The sequence below is a fragment of the Hypanus sabinus genome, chromosome 19, assembly GCF_030144855.1.
Source record: "Hypanus sabinus isolate sHypSab1 chromosome 19, sHypSab1.hap1, whole genome shotgun sequence".
In the NCBI taxonomy this organism is placed as follows: Eukaryota; Metazoa; Chordata; class Chondrichthyes; order Myliobatiformes; family Dasyatidae; genus Hypanus; species Hypanus sabinus.
Window position 1 is genome coordinate 38,808,344 of NC_082724.1, and position 24,066 is coordinate 38,832,409.

The following is a 24,066-nucleotide window of genomic DNA, read 5'->3' on the forward strand; positions in this document are numbered from 1 at the left end:
AACTTGCTGCTGGTTAACTACTGAATCCGTCTTATCCATATGATCTTGAAAAGCCTTTATATCTTGTTTAAAAATTTGTCGTTGTTCTTCAAATTTCTCATTTAAAACCTACAATAATATTTCATAAGTCAATTCAGTGCGCTTAGGATCAGTCTTTTTCTTCTTCACGTTCCCGTTAGGATCCTTCCCAGGTTCTCGCCCTTTAGATCTAAGAGCCATTTCTGTATTCATTTCTTCAAAAATTCACAATAAACTCTTAAAGATAAGTCCAAAAAAGTAGCAAGAATCTTTTGGTGTGGTAAAAGTAAGTTAAATAAGGTTGATCATAGGTTAAGAAAAGTAAAGGTTACGGAGCGAATCTGAAACAGTAATCACTCCATGAGTGTCTCCTGCTGACCCGTTCCATATTCTCACTGCCATCTGAATGCAGTAATTCCCCTTAAATATTTCACATTTCACCCTTAACCTATAACCTCTAGTTCTAGTCACACCCAAAATCAATGAAAAAATCCTGCTTGCATTTACCCATCATAATTTTGTATACTTTTATCAAATCTCTTTTCAATCTCATATGCTCCAGGGAATAAAATCCTAACCTATTCAACCTTTCCCTATAACTCAGACTCTTACATCTGATCAAAATCCTTGTAAATTTTCCCTGTACTCTTTCAATCTTATTGATATCTTTCTTGTTGGTAGGTGATCAGAACTGCACACAATTATTCAAATTAGGCCTCACCAACATCTTAAATAACTTCAACATAAACATCCCATCTCCCGTACTCATTAGTATAACTTATGAAGGCCAATGCACCAAAAGCTCTCTTTATGATCTTATCTACTAGTGACACTACTTTCAAGGAATTATGGATCTGTATTCTTAGATGCTTTTTGATAGCGTCAACTTCAATATTCAGGACTTGAAAATGCTGCAAACGTACTCTGGAGTTCCCCTGATTTAGAAAGTAGAGTAACAGAAATGTCCACTGTCTAAGATGTATAGGACCTAACCAATAACTCAACTGATGAGAGGACAATGTCAATTTTAACTCTGGAGCTTTTGTCATTAATTTCTCAAATAAGGTTCACTTGCACAAATTATAATAAGAACTTTGGGCAAATTTAGCCAACGCCAGAAAATACTGAGAAAGTATGAAGAATTAACTCCAAAGACACACTGAGGTATTAGTGACTCACTTCATTAACCAAAAACATGTACCAAACTAAAGTGATAACATTAAAAATTGTTCCCATTAATCTTTAAGACAGATTGTCAACAGAAGTCCATGTTTGCTAAGTTAAGTATGACCCAGGGAGAGAGAGGGTCACACCACACAAATAACATCTGCATTGATTTTTCACCACCCTGAACATGAGACCAGTAATGATAGATGTCTGTGCTTAATTGGCCATGATCTCTTTTTGCTAAAGGGCATTATAGAATATTCTCCATATCAAAGATGTCATAATGGGCATTTAATAAAATTTGTACATGTGAAAGACTGAGAAGGCACAACCTTACTCTATCAATTCCTGAGAGAATATTTAAATCACATTCTCATAAAGCTAACAATGCAAAATTGTGCACAGCCTAATATTTTTAAAAAAGTTGCTACAAAAAAAAACGAATCCAATCACCTATCTGTTCTTCCTCTCTGCCAACTAATTCTGAAATGGACATTGACTCATGAACACTTACTCACTTTTTAAAAAAAATATTATTTCTGTTTTTACACTATGTACAATTTAACTAATACACTTATTTTTCTATATGATCATGTAGTGCATTTTAATGCTACCACTAAGTTAACAAATTTCATGATAAATGCCAATGATATTAAACATGATTCTGATTCTAACCTTTCTGTCCTTCAGCTAACACTGAGCAACTCAGTGCAAGGCTACTAGCGAAACGATCAAGGTGACTGAAAGGAATAGAGAAAACCCTTGGCATCCCTGCCAGTGTTCTTCTCCGATTATTTCTGGCCAGCTCCTCTCTCATGTGTCTGAAATTTCCTTTTACTGTAGTATTGATACATCTGACTTCTTCTCAAAACTCAGGGTGAATTCTATCATATTTTGATAACTTGGCCCTAAGGATTCTTTTACCTTAAGCTCTCTATCAACTCTGGTTCATTGCATAACACCCATCCAGAATCGCTGGTCCTCTAGTGGACTCAACCACAAGCTGCTCTAAAAAGCCGTCTCGTAGGCACTCTAGTAATTCCCCATCCCGTAATCCAGCACCAACCTGATTTTCCCAATCTACTTGCATCTACTTGTTCCCCATGTCTACTGAAACACTGCCCTTTTGGCGTGCATTTTCTATCTCCCACTGTAATTTGTAGGCTACATCCTCTCTACTGTTTGGGGGTCTGTATACAATTCCCATCAGGGTCTTTTTACCCTTGCAGTTCTTTAGATGATGATTCCTTAGTCCGCAATGATTCAACACTTTCCGACTCTGTGTCACCTCTTTCTAATTTGATTTCATTTTTTAGCCACAGACCAATGGCATCCCTCTGCCTTCCTGCCTATCCTTTCGTTCAAATGTGTTTCCTTGGACATTATGCTCCCAACTATAACCTTTCAGCCATCGCATCACACCTGCCAATCTGCAATTGTACTGCAAGTTCATCTATCTTATTCCATATTTTGCGCGCATTCAGATATAACACCTTCAGTCCTGTATTTAATTCCTTTCTGATTCTGTCAGACCATGCTTAACCTTTTGATTCCCCACTCTGTCTGAGGTCCTACCAACATCTGCCTCCACAACCTCTCCATTAACTGTTCTGGCATTCTGGTTCCCAACCACCACCCCCCACAACTCTATATTAAACCCCACTGTGTAGTATTAACAAACCTTCCTGCTAGGAAATTAGTACCCCTCCAGTTCAGGTGCAAACTATTGCTTCTGTATGGGTCCCACCTTCCCTGGAAGAGACCCAACGATTCAAAAATCTTATGCCCTCCCTCCTATATCAACTTCTTAGCCACATATTAAACTGTATAATTTTCCTAGTTCTAGCCTCACTAGCACATAGCATGGGTAGCAATCCTGAGATCACAACCCTGACGGTGCTGTTCTGTAACTTAGCACCTAACTCCCTGAACTCCCTATTCAGAACCTTGTCCCTCATCCTTCCCATGTCATTGGTACCTACATGGACCATGACTTCTGGCTGTTCACCGTCCCACTTAAGAATGCTGAGAACTCAATCCGAGATATCCCAGACCCTGACACCCAGGAGGCAACCTACCATTCAGAAATCTCGTTCTCGAATCTCCTGTCCGTTCCCCCAACTAACAAATCCCCTATCACCACAGCATGCCACTTCTTAACCCTTCCCCTGTCTGAGTCACAGAGGCAGACTCAGTGCCAGAGACCCGACCACTGTGGCTTTCCTCTGTTAGGTCATTACACAAACACCCCCCCCCCCCACCAACAGTATCCAAAATTAATACCTGTTTTTGAGAAGGGTGGCCACAGGGATGCTCTGCACCGGCTCCTTAACCCCTTTCTCCTTCCTGACTGCCACCCAGTTTCTTGTGTCCTGAACCTCGGGTGTAACTACCTCTCCATATGTCCTATTTATCACCCCTTAATTGAATTGAAATGACTTTATTACTTATATCCTTCATATACATGAAGAGTAAAAATCTTTACATTACATCTCTGTCTAAATGTGCAATTTATAGTAATTTACAATAAATAACAACAGATAATCAGTATAATATAGAAATACTGTTGCATCAGCATGAATTAATCAGTCTGATGTCCTGGTGGAAGAAGCTGTCCCAGAGTCTGTTGGTCCTGGCTTTTAGGCTATGGTACTGTTTCCCGGATGGTAGCGGCTTGAACAGTTTGTGGTTGGGGTGACTCAGGTCCCCAATGATCCTTCGGGCCCTTTTTTACACACCTGTCTTTGTAAATGTCCTGAATAGTGGGAAGTTTACATCTACATTTGTGCTGGGCTGTCCGCACCAGAGTCCTGCGATTGAAGGAAGTACAGTTCCCATACCAGGCAGTGATACAGCCAGTCACGATGTTCTCAATTGTGCCCCTGTAGAAAATTCTTCAACTGCCTGAGGTTAAAGAGGCACTGTTGTGCCTTTTGCACCACATAGCCGGTAGCTACAGACCACATGAGATCCTCGGTGATGTGTATGCTGAGGAACTTAAAGCTGTTCACACTTCAACCCCGGATCCATTGATGTCAATAGAGGTTAGCCTGTTTCCATTCCTCCTGTAGTCCACAACCAGCTCACTTGTTTTTGCGACAATAAGGGAGAGGTTGTTTTCTTGACACCACTGTGTCAGGGTGATGACTTCTTCCCTGTAGGTCACCTTATTATTATTTGACATTAGGCCTTAATCTTTTTTCTTCTTCTCCCTGACTTTTCAGATTTGACCGGAAGGATTTTTCCCCTTCGTTTTATAGTTATATCCTCAAATGGAATGCCCAGTCTTTTTTTTTGTTCTAGGTTAGTTTAGTGTTTTTTTTTTCTCTTAATAATGGCAATTTTTGATCTTTTGTTTTGAATTGTTAAGAGGAGTTGTGGCTCTTTTTACATAGTAGCTCAATATTATACTATACATGATTTTGACAGTGTACACTCCTTTTTTGTTGTTTGTACTTCTATTGGAATATGTATTTGATATAACTTCTCCTTTGATTTGTATTTGTCTTTATATATTTTTAAAATCAATAAAAAAATTAAAAATGAAATGAAATGAGATCAGGCCAATCAGTGTAGTATTGTCGGGAAATTTAATTAGCAGATTGGAGCAAAAAGGGTATACAGAGAGTAAAGGAGGGGGCTTAGGACACAGCCCTGAGATGCATCTGTGTTGAGGGTGAGAGGGGCAAAGGTGAGGGAGGCCACTCTTACCAACACCTGCTGGTGATCTGACAGGATGTCCAGGATCCAGCCTCTGGCCTCCAGAATGATCCGTAGTTCATCCAGTTCCAGCTCCAACTTCTTAACATGGTCTGTTAGAAGCTGCAGCTGGATATAGTTCTCACAGTTGTCGTGATCAGATAGAATGCCTTCCCACATCCCTCAAGAGGAGCATTTGCACAATCCTGCCTGTCATCTTGACCTAGCTGAGCAGCTATACAGAACAGAAGGAAAAAACTTGAGCTTTTCTTTTCCTTCTCTGAGTGAAGCCTCTTTTTGCTGAATCTCGAAGAGCTGAAGCATTAAGAGCTAAAGACTGAAAATATTTTGTGAGGTATATATAAAAAACACAATTGGCAAAATTTATCGGTGAGTAAATGTGAGGAAGAGAGAACAGATGCGGAATCAAGAACAAGAGAAAGACAGGACAATGAACATTCTTTTATGCGGCGCCTTTCTGACAGAAAAAGATTTAGGCAAAGAAAAAAAGAATTAAGAGAAACAAAATGACTGTAAGTAAAACAAATGGGATTAAGACAGTAACCACCACAAAGAAAAAAGATTAGCCTTAAAAATCATTAAATCACCATTGTGCCGCTAATCTACAATAAAACGGAAGATACTAACAGATAATGGTCAGAGTCAAACTTGGCCTCTTCAGCAGCCAGACGTCTTTGCCGACGTTCCACTGGAGTTGTGCTATCCGGTTCCTTCAGGTCAATCACATCACTGAGTTCATTCTGGTGAAGCAAACAAAACAACCATAACAAAAGGAAGCCCAAGGAGACAGACGTCCTCTTTATTATTCTATACTGCAAGAGCAGTTGCTAAAATTGAATCTTTAAATTGCTAGAGCCTTAAATCCATTTTGGAAATAATCCAGCAGAGTGGCCAGCAGGACATTAAAGTTTCTGTCCTGAATACAAACTTGGCAGACTTTGAAATAAACAAGTAATACGTACACAACGCTGGAACAACTCAGCAGGTCAGGCAGCATCCGTGAGAAAAGAGTAGCCAACGTTTCGGGCTGAGACCCTTCATCAGGAATGGTGGGGGGGGGGGAGAGAGGGCCGAAGCCCAGTAATAGAGATAGGGGAGGGGGTAGGGCCTAGAGGCGCCAGGTGGAAAACCAATCAGAGGAAAGATAAAGGGGGGAGGGGGAGGGAATAAGCATGAAAGAACTGTAGAGCAGAAAGTTGAAAGTTGAAAGGGGAGAGAGGCACAGAGGGACCTGGGATAGGGGAAGGGGAGGGAAGGGGAGGGAATTACCAGAAATTGGAGAATTCAATGTTCATACCACCAGGCTGGAGGCTACCCAGATGGTAGATGAGGTGTTGCTCCTCCAACCTGAGTTTGGCCTCATCATGGCAGTAGAGGAGGCCATGTATGGCCATATCTAGATGGGAATGAGAGACAGAGTTGAAGTGGGTGGCAACTGGGAGGTCCCGTCTATTGTGTAGGTGCTCGACGAAGGTGTCCCCCAATCTGCGTCGGGTCTTGCCGATGTAGAGGAGGCCACACCGGGAGCACCGGATGCAATAGATGACTCCAGCAGACTCGCAGGTGAAGTGTTGCCTCACCTGGAAAAACTGTCTGGGGCCCGGAATGGTGGTAAGGGGGGGGAGGTGTGGGGACAGGTGTAGCATTTGCGCTTAGCGATATAAATAGCAAAAATTAGCTCAGGAGACAGGAGTTGAGAACAGTGTTACAAACAGCAAAAGCTCAACTGACGAGCACGAGACAATCATAACGCTTGTCCTTCAAAAGCTTATGTTAGACCTGCTTATCAATAATGCACAGGCCATCAGCAGGAGAGAATTACAAGTTATGCTTTTTGTTTTGCTCATCAGGCTGCTGCTACATGTTTAAAAGCGAAACATACCGTAAGTGACCATTCTAAAAATTGTCTTTACATATCAGAGAATTCCTGGTGTGCTCAGCAAGTCTGGGGATTTTGTGTGTTACCAACTGCCTGGATTGGAGATTTACCATAGAGAGGGAAAACAAAGAAGGGGTCACAATCACAATTTTATGGTGAGGAAATTTGGCTGTTAATACTAAAGATTAATTTCACAACCTGGAAATAAAACAGATGTTGAGTGTATGCACATAGGACTAAATTTTATTCCTTCGAGCAATCTGTATTTTCATAAATTGGTAGAAAGCCCACAACAACAGTACTGTATTGTTAACTTTTTTTTATGGGCAGAATCCAATTAAATTATAGGTAAAATTCTAAATGCACACTCCAATACACAGACTGCTAAGGGACTTGGCTAGATCCTTGGCAGATTACTTGTATGATAGTGTAAATTAGGTATTACCAAATGTTTAAAAGAAACAGCTCCACAGCCTTTCTACATTCAAGCAACTCCTCAAAAGTCAATGACTTTGACAAGTAATCAACATGAACACTTCAAAACTTCAAGTATTCTGTTATTAGATATAAATAATTCTTGCATTACATCGAATATTTTGCTTTTGCACAGTTCAACAACTAGAAGAGAAGAAATAATTACAGTTTATCAGATTACTTTCTCTGGTGTTGGGTGTAGAGCACAGTAGATTAGTTCAACTGTAGTGATGGCTCACAGCTGCCGCCATGATTCTTTCATGGGCCTCATCTTAAAAAGGATGTGCTGAAACTAGAGAGGGCCTTGATAGAATGGATGTGGAGAGGATGTTTCCTATGGTGCAGGAGTCTAAGACCAGAGGGGACAGCCTCAGAATAGAGGGGTGTCCTCTTAGAACGGAGATGACAAGGAATTTCTTTAGCCAAAGGGTAGTGAATCTCTGGAATTCTTTGTCACAGGCAGCTGTGGAGACCAAGTCTTTAAGTATATTTAAGGCAGAGGTTTGATCAGTCAGGGCATGACATAGATGGGGCCAAGGCAGGAGACTGGGACTGAGAGGAAAATTGGATAAGCCATGATGAAATGGCAGAGCAGACTCAATGGGCCAGATAGCCTAATTCTGCTCCCACATCTTATGTCTTATGCTGACATATGGCTTTCTCTAAAGATTCACAACAGAGGGAGGGATGATGCTATTGAGTGATTTGTACTACATGATAGCGTTATAACAAATTCAACACAACTTCAGAGCAAAGATACTACAGATAATATCAAGAGAATTAAAATAAATGCTGCATTTGGTTAAGGAAATGTATAATCAGTGGTTTATTTTTACACATGAACTTGCAAGTCATAAACATACACAGAGTGTATGAGAAACATGATATATTCTTATGTGAAAACAAGAAATAAATGGCAAAGTAATTTCCTGGCTAAAATGTACTTTGGGGTACCCTGGTCCTGTGAAAGGCACAAAAACCAAAAATTTTCTTTCAATCTGCAAGATTCTGCAAATGAACTATGGACATTATAATGCCTACAATAAATCTTTATCATTCAAGGAAGTCATTCACATTTTTTTTTCACATAAATGCCTTTTACTGGTTACTCAATTATTCCTGCTTCAATTCCCTTTAATCTACTGCCTAAAGCAATGAATTAGTGGTGTGCATGTATAATAAAAAAACAAGACTAACAAGGTACAATGTACTTAACCCAAGGCCACAAACAATCAGAGGGTTTTTCCAACATTCCGAATTAACACTTCCAGCTAGGAAACACTCTGCATTGCTCAAATGAAAATTACTACCTTACAATATAAATTACGAAGTCTCACTTTTGAAACAATTCTTAAAAATAACAAAATGACATAATAACAGCAAATCAATGCATTGGATTCAACAATAACCAGCACCTGAATAGAAAGACCAATGAGCGGTCTAACTAACTCAGAACTAAGCAGCCATTGCTCCATCTGATCCAACCACAAGTAACTGCGTGTTTTTCTTTTAGACACAAGGTTAGGAAACCTGATGAGCAAAAGATGAACAGTTTTATTTTCAAAGATCCCAATTAGTCTTCAGTGCTAAACAGCATTGATGATGATAACAGGCTTCAAGAGAATGCGGACAGGCTGATGGAATGTGCAGGCAGAGAAAAGATAAAATTTAATGTAAAATTACAGATTCTGACACAAAGGGGAGTGACAAGAAAATCATTATTCTGAAGCTGGTACAGGCAGATCCAACTATTTATCGGTATATAGATTTATAAAAATGAGAGGACAGGCTCAGAATGCAATTAAAATGTACAGGTCTTCCCCAGGTAACAAATGCCTGACCCATGTACAGGCGGACATATGAACAAGTGTTTGGGATTCTTGCAAGGTGGAACCTGAGTTGTGGAAATATCTCACATGTTGAGTTAAATACCCTTAGCTTTAAAAACATTGCTAGGCAGTCACATTTGCAACCTGAGACCTCCATATGGAGCCCAGGGTCTCAGTGAGGCATGTAGTTCAATAGCAATGAAATTACAATGAAACACTCAAAAACACAGGGTCTCTTCTTGGTCACTGCACTACCAGAAGCATGAGCTCGAGATTGCAGAAGAGATTTAGTGGGACAGTTTCAGGCATAATGAACTTCAAATGTGGGCAAGTTAGAGAGAGTAGCATTGTTCTTATTGAAGTAGACTGTTTGCAGATAAATTAACTGAAGTGTGCAAAAATTAAAGTTCTGTACCAGAAAAGGTCAAAATGTTATCATAGATATTTTCAGGTTGAAGGAGGCATGGCAAGAAAAAATATCCTCAGTCACATTCCTACAAATGAAGTGAAAGACTGAATTATTTGTAATTTGCATGTTTATACTGTTAATGATGCACTATGCTGCATTCCAACCCATCACCGATTATGCAACACACACAAAATGCTGGTGGAACGCAGCAGGCCAGGCAGCATCTATCAGAAGAAGTACAGTCGACATTTCGGGCCCAGACCCTTCGTCAGGACTAATGGAAAAAAAAAGATAGTAAGAGATTTGAAAGTGGGAGGGGGATGGGGAGACCTGAAATGATAGGAGAAGAGAGGGATGAAACTAAGAGCTGGGAAGTTGATTGGCAAAAAGAATACAGGGCTAGAGAAGGGGGAGAACCATAGGATGGAAAGCCTTGGAAGAAAGAAAGGGGGAGGGGAGCACCAGAGGAAGATGGAGAACAGGCTAGGAGTTATTGTGAAAGGGAAGGAGAGAGAGAAAAAAATATACACACACACACATACGTATATCGATCTCGACAGTAGCCATGGATTGACATATCGGAATGGAAATGGGATGTGAATTAAAATGTGTGGCCACTGGGAGATCGCTTCCTCTGGCGGACAGAGCGTAGGTGTTTAGCAAAACGGTCCCCCATCCCTATTTATTTATGTATTTTTATTTTATATATTCTTTTCATATTTTTCTCTCTCTTTCCCTCTCACAATAACTCCTTGCCTATTCTCTATCTTCCTCTGGTGCTCCCCTCCCCCTTTCTTTCTTCCAAGGCCTTCCATCCTATGATACTGCCCCTTCTCTAGCCTTGTATCCCTTTTGCCAATCACCATTCCAGCTCTTAGCTTCATCCCTCCCCCTCCTGTCTTTTCCTATCATTTCAGGTCTCCCCTGCCCCTCCCACTTTCAAATCTCTTACTATCTCTTTTTTCAATTAGTCCCGATGAAGGGTCTCGGCTCGAAACGTCGACAGTGCTTCTCTCTATAGATGCTGTCTGGCCTGCTGCGTTCCACCAGCATTTTGTGTGTGTTGTTTGAATTTCCAGCATCTGCAGATTTCCTCGTGGTACCAATTATGCATGTGCTCAAACCTTCTGGTTTAAGATAGCGTGATAGCTTACTGCTGGTTTTTGAAGCAAGAAATTCAACTGAATACTTTATTAATAACACTTTTCATATGGAAAATTGTGGTAAACTATCACCGCAAATGGTGAAGAGGAGAGTGAGGGCAAAGCTGATCAAAGGGTTGACATGTGTGGATGCAAGATGGACTTGGCGCAAGGTCAAGGAGAAGATGGAGAGAAGTGGAGATGTTGGAACCTGGAGGTGAAGTTGGAGCGAGCCAAGTGGAGAAAAGTTGAAGCTGAGTTGTTTCAGAGCCCGTCCTTCTAAACAGGGAGTGAAGTTTGATCCATCTACGCATTGCGTCGATTTGGAAAGCTCGAGTATAAATCGGAAGGGCCCAGAGGGTATTGCTCTGGCGGGGTCAGGGTCCGAATGCTTAGACAATTTAAATGGTGAGGCAGAGGAACTGAAAAGGCAGGGTGTCAGGACCAGAGGTGAGGGTCGAGCCGGGTCTGCACCGCTGTTTTACTCCGCTCTCCTTGGCACTGAGGTTATGTCATGCTCCGGTTTAGTGTCAGCGAGCTTCGCAGCAGTTTGCCTCTGTGTGATGAACTACCTACTCTGGCTGGCCAGGGCTCATGGACTCAATTTCATTCTGAATGCCGATGCTTCTTTATTATGTGCATGATTTGTTTCTCTCCCTCCTTCCCTCCATGGCATTGGTCTTCCTTTTTTAAAAATGGGTTCTTTTGGGTTTCTTGTTTAGTGGCTGCCCGTAAGCAGACAAATCTCAAGGCTGTATAATTTACACATTCTTTGATAATAAATGTACTTTGAACTTTGAAACCTTGCGCGCAAAAGTCATATGTTAAAGCTACAGTATAGATGCTGTAAATGAGCTAAGGAGCGAAGGAAGTAATACTTTAAATTTATATTTAGTCTCATAAATACTCCATCTCTGCAGTCCAAACCAAAAGTTGCTTTGGCCCATAGTGGGCGGGCTCCCTTGTTCTGATCAGAGTGAACACATTTTATTTCAGAAAGCGACAGGTGACATGTGGAATCAGACTAGATTGTCATTACTGGGAAAGCACTTCCGAAATGAGGAATTGGAAGCAGGTGTGAAATAACTTTTTTTTAAGACTGTGGGAAAAGAGTGTGAATGTGGTCAGAACTGGATTGCTCTTACAGCGAACTAGCATAGGCTCAAAGGAAGAACGGTTCCATTCTGTAGTGAATGATGCCAGAATTCAATTTTACACAAATCACAATCAGGTTTGTGATCACTGACATGAGATTTGTTCTTTTGTGCCACCATTACAGGGCAGAGTATTAAAAATTACTATTAAGTTGAAATAAGAAATAAGATAATAGTGTTTTCTCTCTACTTTCATTAAAACTACCTCCCCAATCTCTTTCTCCACTCAACTACTAGCTCCTTTATAATCTTTATAAATGTTCTATCACTACGCAGCACTCCAGAAACCCACCTGTTAAAATATTTTAACCAACTACCTTCCAGTACATTCCTATCAAAATCACTCTGAATAAATAAATACTGAAAAGCTCACAACAAAAACAAGTAGTTAATTCAAGAAAACAAAGCATACTTGTTAATTACTCAGGCAAACAGCAACGTGACGTGGACAGACAAGTTTATGGAACAGATTAATGAGAGCTAACAATGATTTTAGTTTCATTAAGTCAGTTTGAGAAGTTCTCCACAGAAAGGAGGCAAGTGAAAAAGAAAGAAACAGTAGTTACTTCTATGAAGCAATCCACTGGGTAATCACCAGTGATGTTGAAAAAAGCATTCATACAAGATGGACAAAGAATGGGTCCCCCCTTAGGCATGGCAGTTGAATACAAATCAGAATCAGGTTTGATATCACCAGTGTATGTCATGAAATATGTTGTTTTGCAGCAGCAGTACATTGCAATACATAATAAAAAATGTAATTCACAATAAAAATAGTATTTACTATATAAAAATTAAATTAGTGCAAAAAGAAAGGAAAATCAGAAAAAAAAGTGAGGTAGTATTCATGAGTTTATTGTCCATTCAAAGCTCTGATAAGGGAGGGGAAGAAGATTTTCCTAAAGTGTCTTCAAACTCCTGCACCTCCTCCTTGAAGGTAACCATGGGAAGAGGGTAAGTCCCAGGTGATAGGACCACTTAATGATGGATGCTGCCCTTTTGAGGCATCGCCTTTTTAAGAAGTCCTCAGTGCTGGGAGGGAACTGGCCGTGATGGAGCTGACTGAGTTCATAACTTTCTACAGCTTTTCCGATCCTGTGCAGTGGCCTCTCCACACCAGGTGGGGATGCAACAGTAAGAATGCTGCCCACGGTACAAATACAGAAACCTGTTAATATCTTTGGTGAGATAGCAAGTCCCACAAACTTCTAATGAAATACAGCTGCCATCATGCCTTCATTGTAATTGCATTAATATGTTGGGCCAAGGATAGACCTTCAAAGATACTGACACTCAGACACTTGAAACTGCTCATCATTTCCACTGCTGATCCCTCTATGAGGACTGGTGTGTGTTCCCTCAACTTCTCCTTCCATGATTAATTCCTTGGTCTTACTGATATTGAGCAGAAGGTGGTTGTTGTGACAGCACTCAGCCAGCTGATGGACCTCACTCCTGCACACCTCCTCATCGCCATCTGAAATACTGCCAGCGAGTCATTGGAAAATTTAGAGGTGGTGTTCGTGCTGTGCCTCACCACGCAGTTGTATGTGTAGAGAAAGCAGAGCAGTGGGCTAGGCACACATCCTTGAGGTGTGCCAGTATTAATCATCAGTGAGAAGGAGATGTTCTTTTTGATCGCCATTGACTGACGTCTCCTGATGAGGAAGTCATGGATCCAGCTGCAGAGGGAGGTACAAAGGCCCACGTTTTGAAGGCTCTGCATCGCAAAAATCCGGGCACAAGGCTAGGGTCAGCAGAAGAATGAGCATTCATACAAATGCTAAAACAAAAGGTTGCTATGCACCTGTTCTTAAAGCCCAGCATTGACACCTTTTTCAATATCTGAAGTACAGGAGCTAAAACGTCCCTGTTACTGTTTCTCAATCAATTTCCTCCACATTCTGCTCTTCAGGACAGAATCCATAAATCCAGCTTAAGTTTTCTATATTTGCTAATTCTACCCTAGTTCAGCTTTCCTTGCAACCTTTTAGACCAAGACATTTGATGTATTATTGTGGCAGTTTCCAATTGTCCACAGTGAACCACTGTGTTCAGGTAGCTCTCTGACTTGGCCCAGTTTGTATGCATTTCCACAAGGGGAAACTGACAGAGTGTCTTCCTCAAACAAAACAATCCGATTCAACAAGAATTAATATTTCCATTTCCAAAGTACATTTAAGTTTAATTATCATTCAACCATACATGAGCATAGCCAAGCGTAACAGTGCTTCTCCAGGGCACAAGGTGCAAAACACATTAGAACAGCACACAACACACTACACACATGGTCACAATTTCAGAAAAACAGTCACAACAGATGCAGACTGATGGCAATGTCCTTCTTTTGCACTTTCATCACATCTCCAGAACTCTAGTGCATCCAGAAGTGAGCAACAGCAATCTTGGCAACTTTTACCTCAGCAATCTCGATTGGCCCTTTACACTCCAACTCTTTAAAGCTTTGCTGCCTCAAAAATCTTTTCATAGCTTTCCTTCACTCCAGCACTACAGCCTCTGGTAAATGTTATGGCCCAATCTGCTCTGGTATTTCTTTTACTGTGAGAACATTAAATTGAGAAACAGAGCCTCAAGACACTATAATCTGGAGCTATGGAGGGCTCAGCAATCTCACCAATGCCGTTGAATGGAACATTTTACAATAAGTAGCGGATACAGCCCAGTCCGTCACGATGGACACTGCTTTCCTGTGACAGCTTTCCTTGTAAATGTTCTCAGTGGTGGGTGGAGAGGGCTTTATCTGTGAATGCCCATAAGGGAAAAATCTCAGAGTAGTACAGTCTGCCATCCTTATCCACAAATTCTACATGCGCGAATTCAACCAAACACCAATCGCAAAAACCCAGAAGTGCTCTTCCAGCACTTGTTGTTCGAGCATGTGCAGACTTTTTTTTTCCTGCCATTTTTCCTTAAAACTAGTGATCACCAACTATTTTAAGCCCAAGATCCCCTACCTCGGCCTTAGTTCAAGGCAAGATCAATTAGTTACACGCATGCGCACTGGGGCAGAAAAAAAACTGAAGTAAAACCCTGCAACCTGGAAGTAGAAATAATGTATGAACACCAGGGGTACCCACCCTTTTTTTGCACTGCGAACCGGTTTAATATTGACAATATTCTTACAGACCGGCCGATGGGGGTGGGGGTGTTAAACACGACGGGAGGGAATACAGCAACACTCGAAGCAGGTTCCTTATGTCCGGTCTATTCTGCAATTTAGCTTTCGCAGCTCTCAGCACTTAGCTTCTGTCCCGCTTGCTCACGTTTTTTCTGCTCACAAAACTCAATGTGTTTGTCTTGAAGTGCAGGGTGCTTGGACTCAAGGTACCGAAGCAGTTTTGAGGGCTTCATTGTCTCATTAAACAGCCTCCGGGTCCGAGCTCCAGCCTCCCGCCCATCCACTGCCAGAAACTTTGGCCAGGTGCAGCTGGTCGTGGGTCGGGTGAGAGGACGAGGTCAGGGCTGGAGGTCCCTGTGCCGGGGCCGCGGCCGTCACAGTCCGGAGAGAGCACCGACCGAGCAAGGAGTGCGACAGGGCACCTACCCGCCCCCCTTGTAGGGTCTATCAGCCAACAAAAGTTTGTTTCAGTAGATCGCAGCAAGGTAGCTGCTCTGATAATTACGAAATGCTGAGCCCAAATTAGGTCGTCTGCGAATATTTTAGCACCAGGTTCCCCATGAACATTCGGTGTATTAAACAGGTTTAGAGGTGGCACTCCAGGCCAGTAGCAACGGCGCTTCCCGCCGGCCGCCCGAGGCCAACCAGTGATCCCCGGCGCAAGAGTATCACCGTGCTTAGGCGACTGATGGACCTCGCATGGGATCAAGTTCAACAGTGGGCGTGAGAGGGAATGAGGAAAGGTACAGCTGACTCATATTGTTTCCTCCGGCCCGGTGGTTGGGGACCACTGAAGTACACTGTGTAGTGTGGGGGAGCTGCACGCATGCGCACTGGGCAGAAAGATCGGAACTAAAACCCCGCAACCCGGAAACAATCTCTCAACAGTATTTGTGTATTTATTTTTCATATTTTCTTTTCGCGACCTACTGGGAAAGTCTCAAAGATTGACCAGTCGATCATGATCAACGGGTTGGCGACCACTATCCTAATCAATGCAGTATAATAACCATTTTACATAGCATTTACATTGTATTAGGTATTATAAGTAATCTAGAGATGATTTAAAGTATACGGGAGGATGTGTGTGAGTTATCGTGGATCAGGATCGAAAAAAATTGTAAGTTCTCTTACTAAGTAAGTCAGAACAGGAAGATCCGGTATTATTTAGTGTCAGTTAGTCAAACGTTTGTCTTAGTATATAGCACATATTTTACCTTTCTATGCATATAAAACACTTCAGAACGTATGTTTCAGGGCTGGGCTCAGGAACGGAAGTTCTCAGGATTCGGGACAGATCGCTCCCAAGTGCGCTCTCCACTGTGCTGGTTTGATGTGAAGGGTCAAAAACCCAATAATTAAACCACTGCGTTGCTTAGTAATTGTAGCTTTCATCGGGGCAGAGCCTTTCTCACTTTATCCTTTAAAATTGTTCCGATTGTTGACCAACTGTAGCCTAACGCTTTTCCAATGACCAATGATGTTTCACCTCTTTCCAATCACTTTATTATTTCTACTTTATTTTCAATGGCGTTCGTGATTATTTTTGTGAACAGAAACACTGAGAATTCAGATCTCTGCCGCCGGGTCTTAATGTCCACCACACTAAGACAGGTTAAATAAGGTTTGGGGTTCCGCTGGGTCCTAAGGTCCACTGCATGAAAAAGGTTGAATAAGGGACTTGAGCATCTGTGAATTTTGGTATCCCCGAGGGGTCCCAGAACCAACCCCTGCGGATAAAAAGGGCTGACAGTAAATGGTGACATATATGTACTTTGACAATAAATTTACTCTGAACCTACTTTATCTGCAAATTCTTTCCTACATTCAAAATACCCTTAAAGGCTGTTATACATCCTCCATCTCTACCCTTAATTTCTGCTCATTGTCTTGTTACTGACACAAAAGTAAGCCTACTTTTTCCATTGAAGATACGTGATTAAATACAAGCAATTTTTTTTGTTGTTTTTGAACATTTTCCACACTGGCTCCATCTGGTAGTTTTGTGTGTCACTACAACCAGCCCTGAGAAAGTAAGTATTATGCACACCATGAAAATACGTAGATTTAAAGCAGTATTCAAAAGAAAATACAATGTGAACAAGTTTTGCATATATTCCTGCATGAACAAGAGGAGTGGGAAGGAAAATGAGGCATGAACAAAATATGGTGGAGAACAGATTCATGGAGTCATACGTCATGGAAACAAGCCTTTTGAGCCAATTCATTCACCAAACAAGATGCTATCTAAACTAGTGCTATTCGCATGTATTTGGCCCATATCACAATATGTTAAATATATAGAACTACCCTAGTTTTTTTTTATAATTTTGTACAATCCTTCAAATTACAGCTTTCAGTGCATTCTAAACACAAGAAATTCTGCAGATGCTGGAAATCCAAAGCACGTGCGGGTGCACACACACACGCACGATGCTGGAGAAACACAGCAGGTCAGGCTGCATCTATGATAATGAATACATAGTCAACGTTTCAGACTGAGAAGGAAGGGGAGCGGAAGGAGGCCAGCTGGAAGGTGATATATGAAGCCAAGTGGGTGGGAAAGGTCAAGGGCTGGAGAAGAAGGAATCTGATAAGAGAGAAGATTGGACAATAGGAGAAAGAGAAGGAGGAGGGGGACCCAGGGGGAAGTATTAGGCAGGAGAGTACATTCTATCCTTCTTCACAGTCTCTCTCCCTTCTCCAACACTCTCACCTTCAATCTATCCTTCTATTTCCTTCTCTTTAGTTCCCATTGTCCATCGTAGCATGGTTTCCTGGCTGCAAACCATTACATTGGCCTTTTATTCAATTAAGCGGCTTTAAAAGAAGCTTCATTGTTTTTTTTAAGATTAACTGTAGAACTATCACTCTGCACTATGTGCTCACTCAGCCTTGATAGCTAACTACATGTTGGTTTCTGAGTATTGCTGAATACCTAGCCAGTGTGTGGTTGGTATACATTGTTCTATCGGTTTAGAACAAATAACAGAATATTCAAAATTGAACTTGGATAAATTTTAACTGTTCATTGAAGTCAAAGGGTTAAACAAATTATTGATGAGAAAGATGCTGAAAAGTACTCTGCTGACTACAATTTTGTAGGATATATCCTGGAAAATTGATGTATAATATCTGTTACTCCACACAAATCATGTTCATTTGTTCTCATCCTACATATTAATTATAGTTTTATTTATGTATTTTCAGTATCAATTAAGAGACTTAGTATTGATGAAAATATTTTCAAAAGTCTGAGTATTTAAATAATTTTATACTTTAACATACATTATCTCTGGCTTCCATATTATTCTAATAACAATCCTGGTAGATTGAAAAAATATATATGAAACCCAATGCATACAAAACACATCGCACTCAAGTGGCTCACTTGTGAACAAAATTTCAGTAGATCAGAACTGCAGACCTGTGCTGCAAGAACGTTTATTGAAGCAGGCACTGAGTGCAAGTTATCTAGCAGATGGTATGATGCAGTGGCAAACATTAAAAAACTAACCTGCAATCTTCTGAAGACTCCTGATCGTAGATTTCCAAAACCATAGGAATAGCTTGAATTGAAAACATCCTTTTCAAATTCCTCATAGGGTGTTTGCTCAATTTCCCAGTCAAATTCTTCATCTTCAATCTCAGCATTAGCAGGTGGTCCTGCAAAACAATTGCACAACAAGTTCATCGAGACCGCACTAAGAAGTTGCACAAAAGTGGAATTATCAGTTGCAACTTTATAAATGGACAATTGTTGGTAATCTTCACAGGCAAAGGCAGTAACAAAAGTATTACCTCCAACGTGCAAATACGATGCCCAAAACATTTTAACTTTAAACTACGCAGGACCACTAAGTGACATAATGCAAACAAGTGGGAAAGCCACAGCAAGCCCTATAAACAGCTGACAAAAACAATGGAAACAATGTCACTAATTAACTGGACTCTGAAAACTCAAGCTTATTTCTTAATCATACTTTATCTTACTTGTCCACCATGAGAGCAATGCAGCTGCTGTCAACACATTTCTGAATTCTGATCAGTGAAATGCAGTGAATTGAATAGCAGTTATTGACCATTTGGTAAAGTGTGTATGTTTGAATTCCTTACTTGCAAGCTCAATCATCATTCACAACGCAGGTGTTAAAGGTGAATAGGAACTAGCAGCAAACGACCAATGATACTTTGAAATGGGTAAAGTAATTGACCCTTAGTTGACATGTGTTCCTTGAGTTGTTTATTCCATCTCCGTAAAAAAAAATGGCTCTGAGTGCCCCCCCCCCCCCGCCCCCATTGTGCAAAGAGAAGATATGATCTTCAAAGACCTTTCTTGCCAGGCTGCCTACACTTGATCTGCAATCTATCCTTGCCCGGACATTATCAAGACTTACTTTGCCACAACTTTCACTCTGTCTAAATCACACCCTAAATACTTCCAAATGCTTTGCAACACGCTCAAAATGCTGGAGGAACTCAGCAGGCTAGTCAGATCTATGAAAAAAAAGTAAAGTTGAAGTTTCGGGCCCAGAAACTTTGCCAAGACGTTCAAGTGCTTTCATTGCTTTTGAATATCCTAACAGAGAATAAAAAATTTTAAACCACTGACAAAAAAGGTGTCAGTTAATTCTACACAGTGGATTGAAAAAAATGTAAATTACCTATAAAAAAACCTTGTCACTTACAGCTATTACTCTGCATTGAAATCAATCCCCAATCTTCCTGCCACAGGTTCAGTGGCAAATTCCCTTACGTAATTACTGCAGGATCATGAGAACTTTGCACAGAGCCCCTGGATATCCAAAGCATTCAACATCACCATGCAGTTCCCAAATATCCGTATGAGGAACCGCCAGCAGGCCTGTACTGTTTTTGCAAAGATTCCAAACTTCCTGGAATCCATGGGGGAACAGACAACCACTAGGTTTTTTCAGAAAATCCTGGGCCAATGGCAATTCAGCAACTACAATAGCTCATAGACATTTAAGCATGGAATATTGCTCGACACATTAATCAGCAGCCTAACATGAGACATAAAGTGAGTTCATTATAACTTCAATTAATTACGATTTATAAATTCAAACACTTGTTCTTGATCTGTCTTCTTTCTCAAACCGTACCATTAAAATATTCAAAATTAAGACACAAATAATCCCACTGAACAGCTGTCAAGATCAAATAATCAGAGAGAAATACAGCAGCAGAATAGAACTTCCAGCTCACCAGGTGCGTGCTGACCATCAACCACGAAGTTCCAAGTAAAATTTATTTTCAGAGTACATAAGAGTCAAGTCCTTGAGTGATTATGCAGAAAGTTTGAAGTTAATAACTCATCGGGGCGATTGATAAGTTCGTGGCCTAAGGTAGAAAGAGATGAGTTATTAACTTCAAACTTTCTGCATAATCACTCGAAGAGTTGACCTGCATGTGCATGTAACGAAAGCTGCACATCTCATCTCCTTGTTTTAGGCCACAAACCTATCAATCGCATGTCTGTGGACACTTTCTGGAGCCCCAAGATCCGTATGCTCCACAACCGCTGGACTAAGTGTAGGGGGGGACTATGCTGAAAAATAAGTGTGCCAGGTTTTCTAAAATTGACTCCTTCTATCTTAAGCCACAAACTTATCAATCCCAGCTTGTAAGTGTCACCACATACAACTCTGAGATTCTTTTTCTGCAGGCATATTTAGGAAATCAATAGAACAGTAACTGTAAACAGGATCAATGAACAACAAACTATGCAAATGCAAATAAATAGCAATAATATCAAGCATAAAATATCAAGATAAAGAGTACTTAAAGTGAAACCACTGGTTGTGGGAACACCAGAAGAATAAGTGTAATTATTCCCTTTCACTCAAGTGCCTGATGGTTGATGGGTAGCAACTGCTCTTGAACCTGTGAGACACTTGTACCTTTTACCTGATGGCAGCAGCGAAAAAAGAGCATGGCTTGGGGGGTTGGGGGGATGAGGATCTTTTGTGATGGAAACTGCTTTTCTACGGCAAGGTTTCATGTAGATGTGCTCAATGGTTGGGAGGGCTTTACCCATGATGGGCTGAATCCATTACCTTTTGTAGGATTTTCCACTCAAAGGCTTTGGTGTCCCACACTAGGCTGCAATGTAGCACACTTTCCACCACACATCTATAGAAGTTTGCCAATGTTTTTGATGATATGCTGAACCTCCACAGATTCCTGAGGAAGCAGAAGTGCTGTCGTGCTTTCTTTGCAATCGTATTTGTATAATGGGTCCAGAACAGGTCCTCTGTGATAGTGACATCCCAGAATATAAAGTTAAACTGATTTAAAGTTAAACTTATCCTCCAATGATCACTGGCTCATGGACCTCTGGTTTCCCGCTCCTGAAGTCTACCATCAGTTCCTTGTTCTTATTGACACTGAGGGAGAGGTTGTTGTTATTACATCACTGAGCCAAATGTTCAATCTCCCTCCTGTATGCTGATTCATCACCACCTCTGACACAGACCTCAACAGTAGTGTCATCAGCAAACTTGTCTATGGTGTTGGAGCTGTACTTTGCAACATAGTTATAGGTGTAAAGCGAGTAGAGCAGGGGGCTAAGCACACATCTCTGTGGCGCTCCTGTGCTGATGGAGATTGTGGAGGAGGTGTTTTGCTAATACAAACTAGCTGGGATCTATAAGTGAGGAAATCCAGAATCCAACTGCACAAGAGGTATTGAGGCCCAGGTCTTGGAGTTCACTGATTAGAGGATGATGGTATTAAATGCTCTGTAAACAATAAAGAGCATCCTGATGAATGCATCTTTGCTATCCAGATGTTCCAGGGCTGTGTGAAGAGCCAATGAGATGGCATCTGCTGTGGACCCATTGCTTCGGTAGGCAAATTGGAGCAAATCCAAGTCACCACTCAGACAGGAGCTGATATGCTTCAATACCACCCTCTCAAAACACATCACCACTGTGGATGCAAGTGCCACTGGGTGATAGTCATTTAGGTAGGTTACCTCGCTCTTCTTGGGCACCGGTACGATTGAAGCCTCCTTGAAGCAGGTGGGACTTTGAACTGGAACTTTGTATACTGCAAATCCTTTGTGAAGGGCATTCAACATTGGTAATAGCACACTATATTGTTGAAATGCATCGCTGAACACTACCATGCATTTATATTCAATGAGTCAAAGTCTTCATCGGAAAATTGGTATGCAATGTGCCAAACCTGTATCAGTAATTATAATTTTGTGAATAAGTACTTGGGTATTAAAATGAATGGATGTTACATCTGACAGAAGATGAATCACTCAATTTGATATTTAAAACTGGGAAAGGAAATAATGGACAAAGCGATGTGTTAAGGGGCAAGGGGCACCCATTTGACTATCAACCACTCACTTGTAGTACAGGTTCTAGAGACTAATTAACTTGTTTCTTTTAAATGACCAAGATGCTGTCCAATGAGTTACTTCATATTAAACATAATTACAATATTTAAATCGAGCAAGTTGATGAAAGCAGCTAGAAATTATTACAAACATAAAAGTGCTCAGTGAATTCAAGGACTTCACCTCAGGATCATTTATTTCAACCGTAGCCTTAGCCTGAAATATTTGATCAACATTAAAGCATTTTCAATAATTTTGTGACCACAATGGTGAATTACATTTTATCTTGATGCCTAAAATTAAATGCTACAAGTAAATTCGGAACCCAGCCCAACTTTGAATATCAGCTGAGTGTTGTTTATGCAAGAAGCCTAAATCTACCAGATAAACTATAGATTCCAACAGCTGAGGATTTTCAATAACCAAGATTAAAGTTTTTGATAAAGCAAGGTTAGAATCAACAAAAATAAAGCAACATTGTTCAGCACTGAACTTAAGTATACCCTGTCACTGTCATTGTTGACACTACAACTCCTAATTCTCATTGTGCTAATATCACCAGAAGCCACTTTTAAATTAAATAAGACTGCTCAAATTCAATAACCTACATAGAACCCTTGTAGGCCAACCACAAACCATTCACCATAGCACCTCTTAGATCCATTATTTTGGCTGATTTAATTGGAGTAAAGGACGAACTGACATAGACATGTCCCACAGCAACTCATAAAAATGCCAGGAGAAAATGCGAACATCCCAAGCTAAGTCCATTTTCCCAGTGCCAGAAAGGGTATTTCAAGCCCCAGCATCCTCAACTTGCTTTTCCTGTTGTTAGACTTTCTATCACTGTAGTACAAATAGCTTTTTATTTAGAAATAAATGCAGAGGAAAGTAAACAAAGCAAACTTCAGCTGCAAAAAAAAAAATACCAAGCTCTTCCACTAGAGGCTTTGCAGATCTTGATCCCCTTGGCGCCAGAAGTGCAGTCAGCATATCCAATCCCTCAAAATACTCTTCAGGAATTTGCTTCGGAACTTTTATGGTAAAAATTCCTGCAAACAAAATCACACAAGTTAATGAAAATTAATAAATAGTTCTTGGCATCAAATAATCCAATGAGTTTCATCACTGTCCTGTTAACCAGGCCTCTTGAGTCACCATATTCACCTTGGTAGAAGTAAAAGCTATTTTTTTTTCCCTTTAATCAGGATATTACATTTCCAATGCTTCGCACAGGTCTTGCCACAACATCCTCTGTTCCAAAAAGAACCTTAACTACTCTCATCTATTAACGTAATCAAAGCCCCTCGTCCTGAGGATCATTGCAGTAAAACTCTTCCACACACTCTTCAAACAGTTGACATTTTTCCTAGAGTGTAGCACTCAAAATTAGATACAACTGAATCAGTGTTTTAAAGGTTTATAATAACCTCCATGCCCTTGTGCCTCATGTCTCTCTTAAAGAGCTCCAGATCTAAAACAGCACAGATTAGTTTTGTGTTGGCATGGATCTCAGCAGGAAGCAGAAGTGGATTACAGATGTCACAGCTTTGTCTTCAAATAATGAATTGTTCTCCAATATATTTTCAAACAAAAGCAATGGGGGGAAAAAAAGTGGACATCTACTGCTGCCCAGTGAACTACCTGGAACACATTAATCCATCCTCCACGGAATATCTTAGATTGGAACAATGCATGTCTAATAAAGAAATTATGGTCTAACTGGTAATGTTAGATAGGTTTGGAAAAAGATGTGAAAACTC

At 40.8% G+C, this 24,066-nt stretch overlaps 1 protein-coding gene across 1 annotated transcript in view; it reads right to left on the minus strand.

Moving 5' to 3' along the window:
• Nucleotides 1–24,066, minus strand: part of shq1 (SHQ1, H/ACA ribonucleoprotein assembly factor) — a 138,167-nt gene that overhangs the window by 70,142 nt on the left and 43,959 nt on the right. Inside the window, exons 4-6 of the mRNA XM_059944336.1 lie at nt 23,233–23,355; nt 18,449–18,597; nt 5,533–5,645 (exon numbers count right to left, since the gene is read on the minus strand). Of these exons, the coding sequence (XP_059800319.1) occupies nt 5,533–5,645; nt 18,449–18,597; nt 23,233–23,355 (385 nt within the window). The remainder of the gene's footprint in view (nt 1–5,532; nt 5,646–18,448; nt 18,598–23,232; nt 23,356–24,066) is intronic.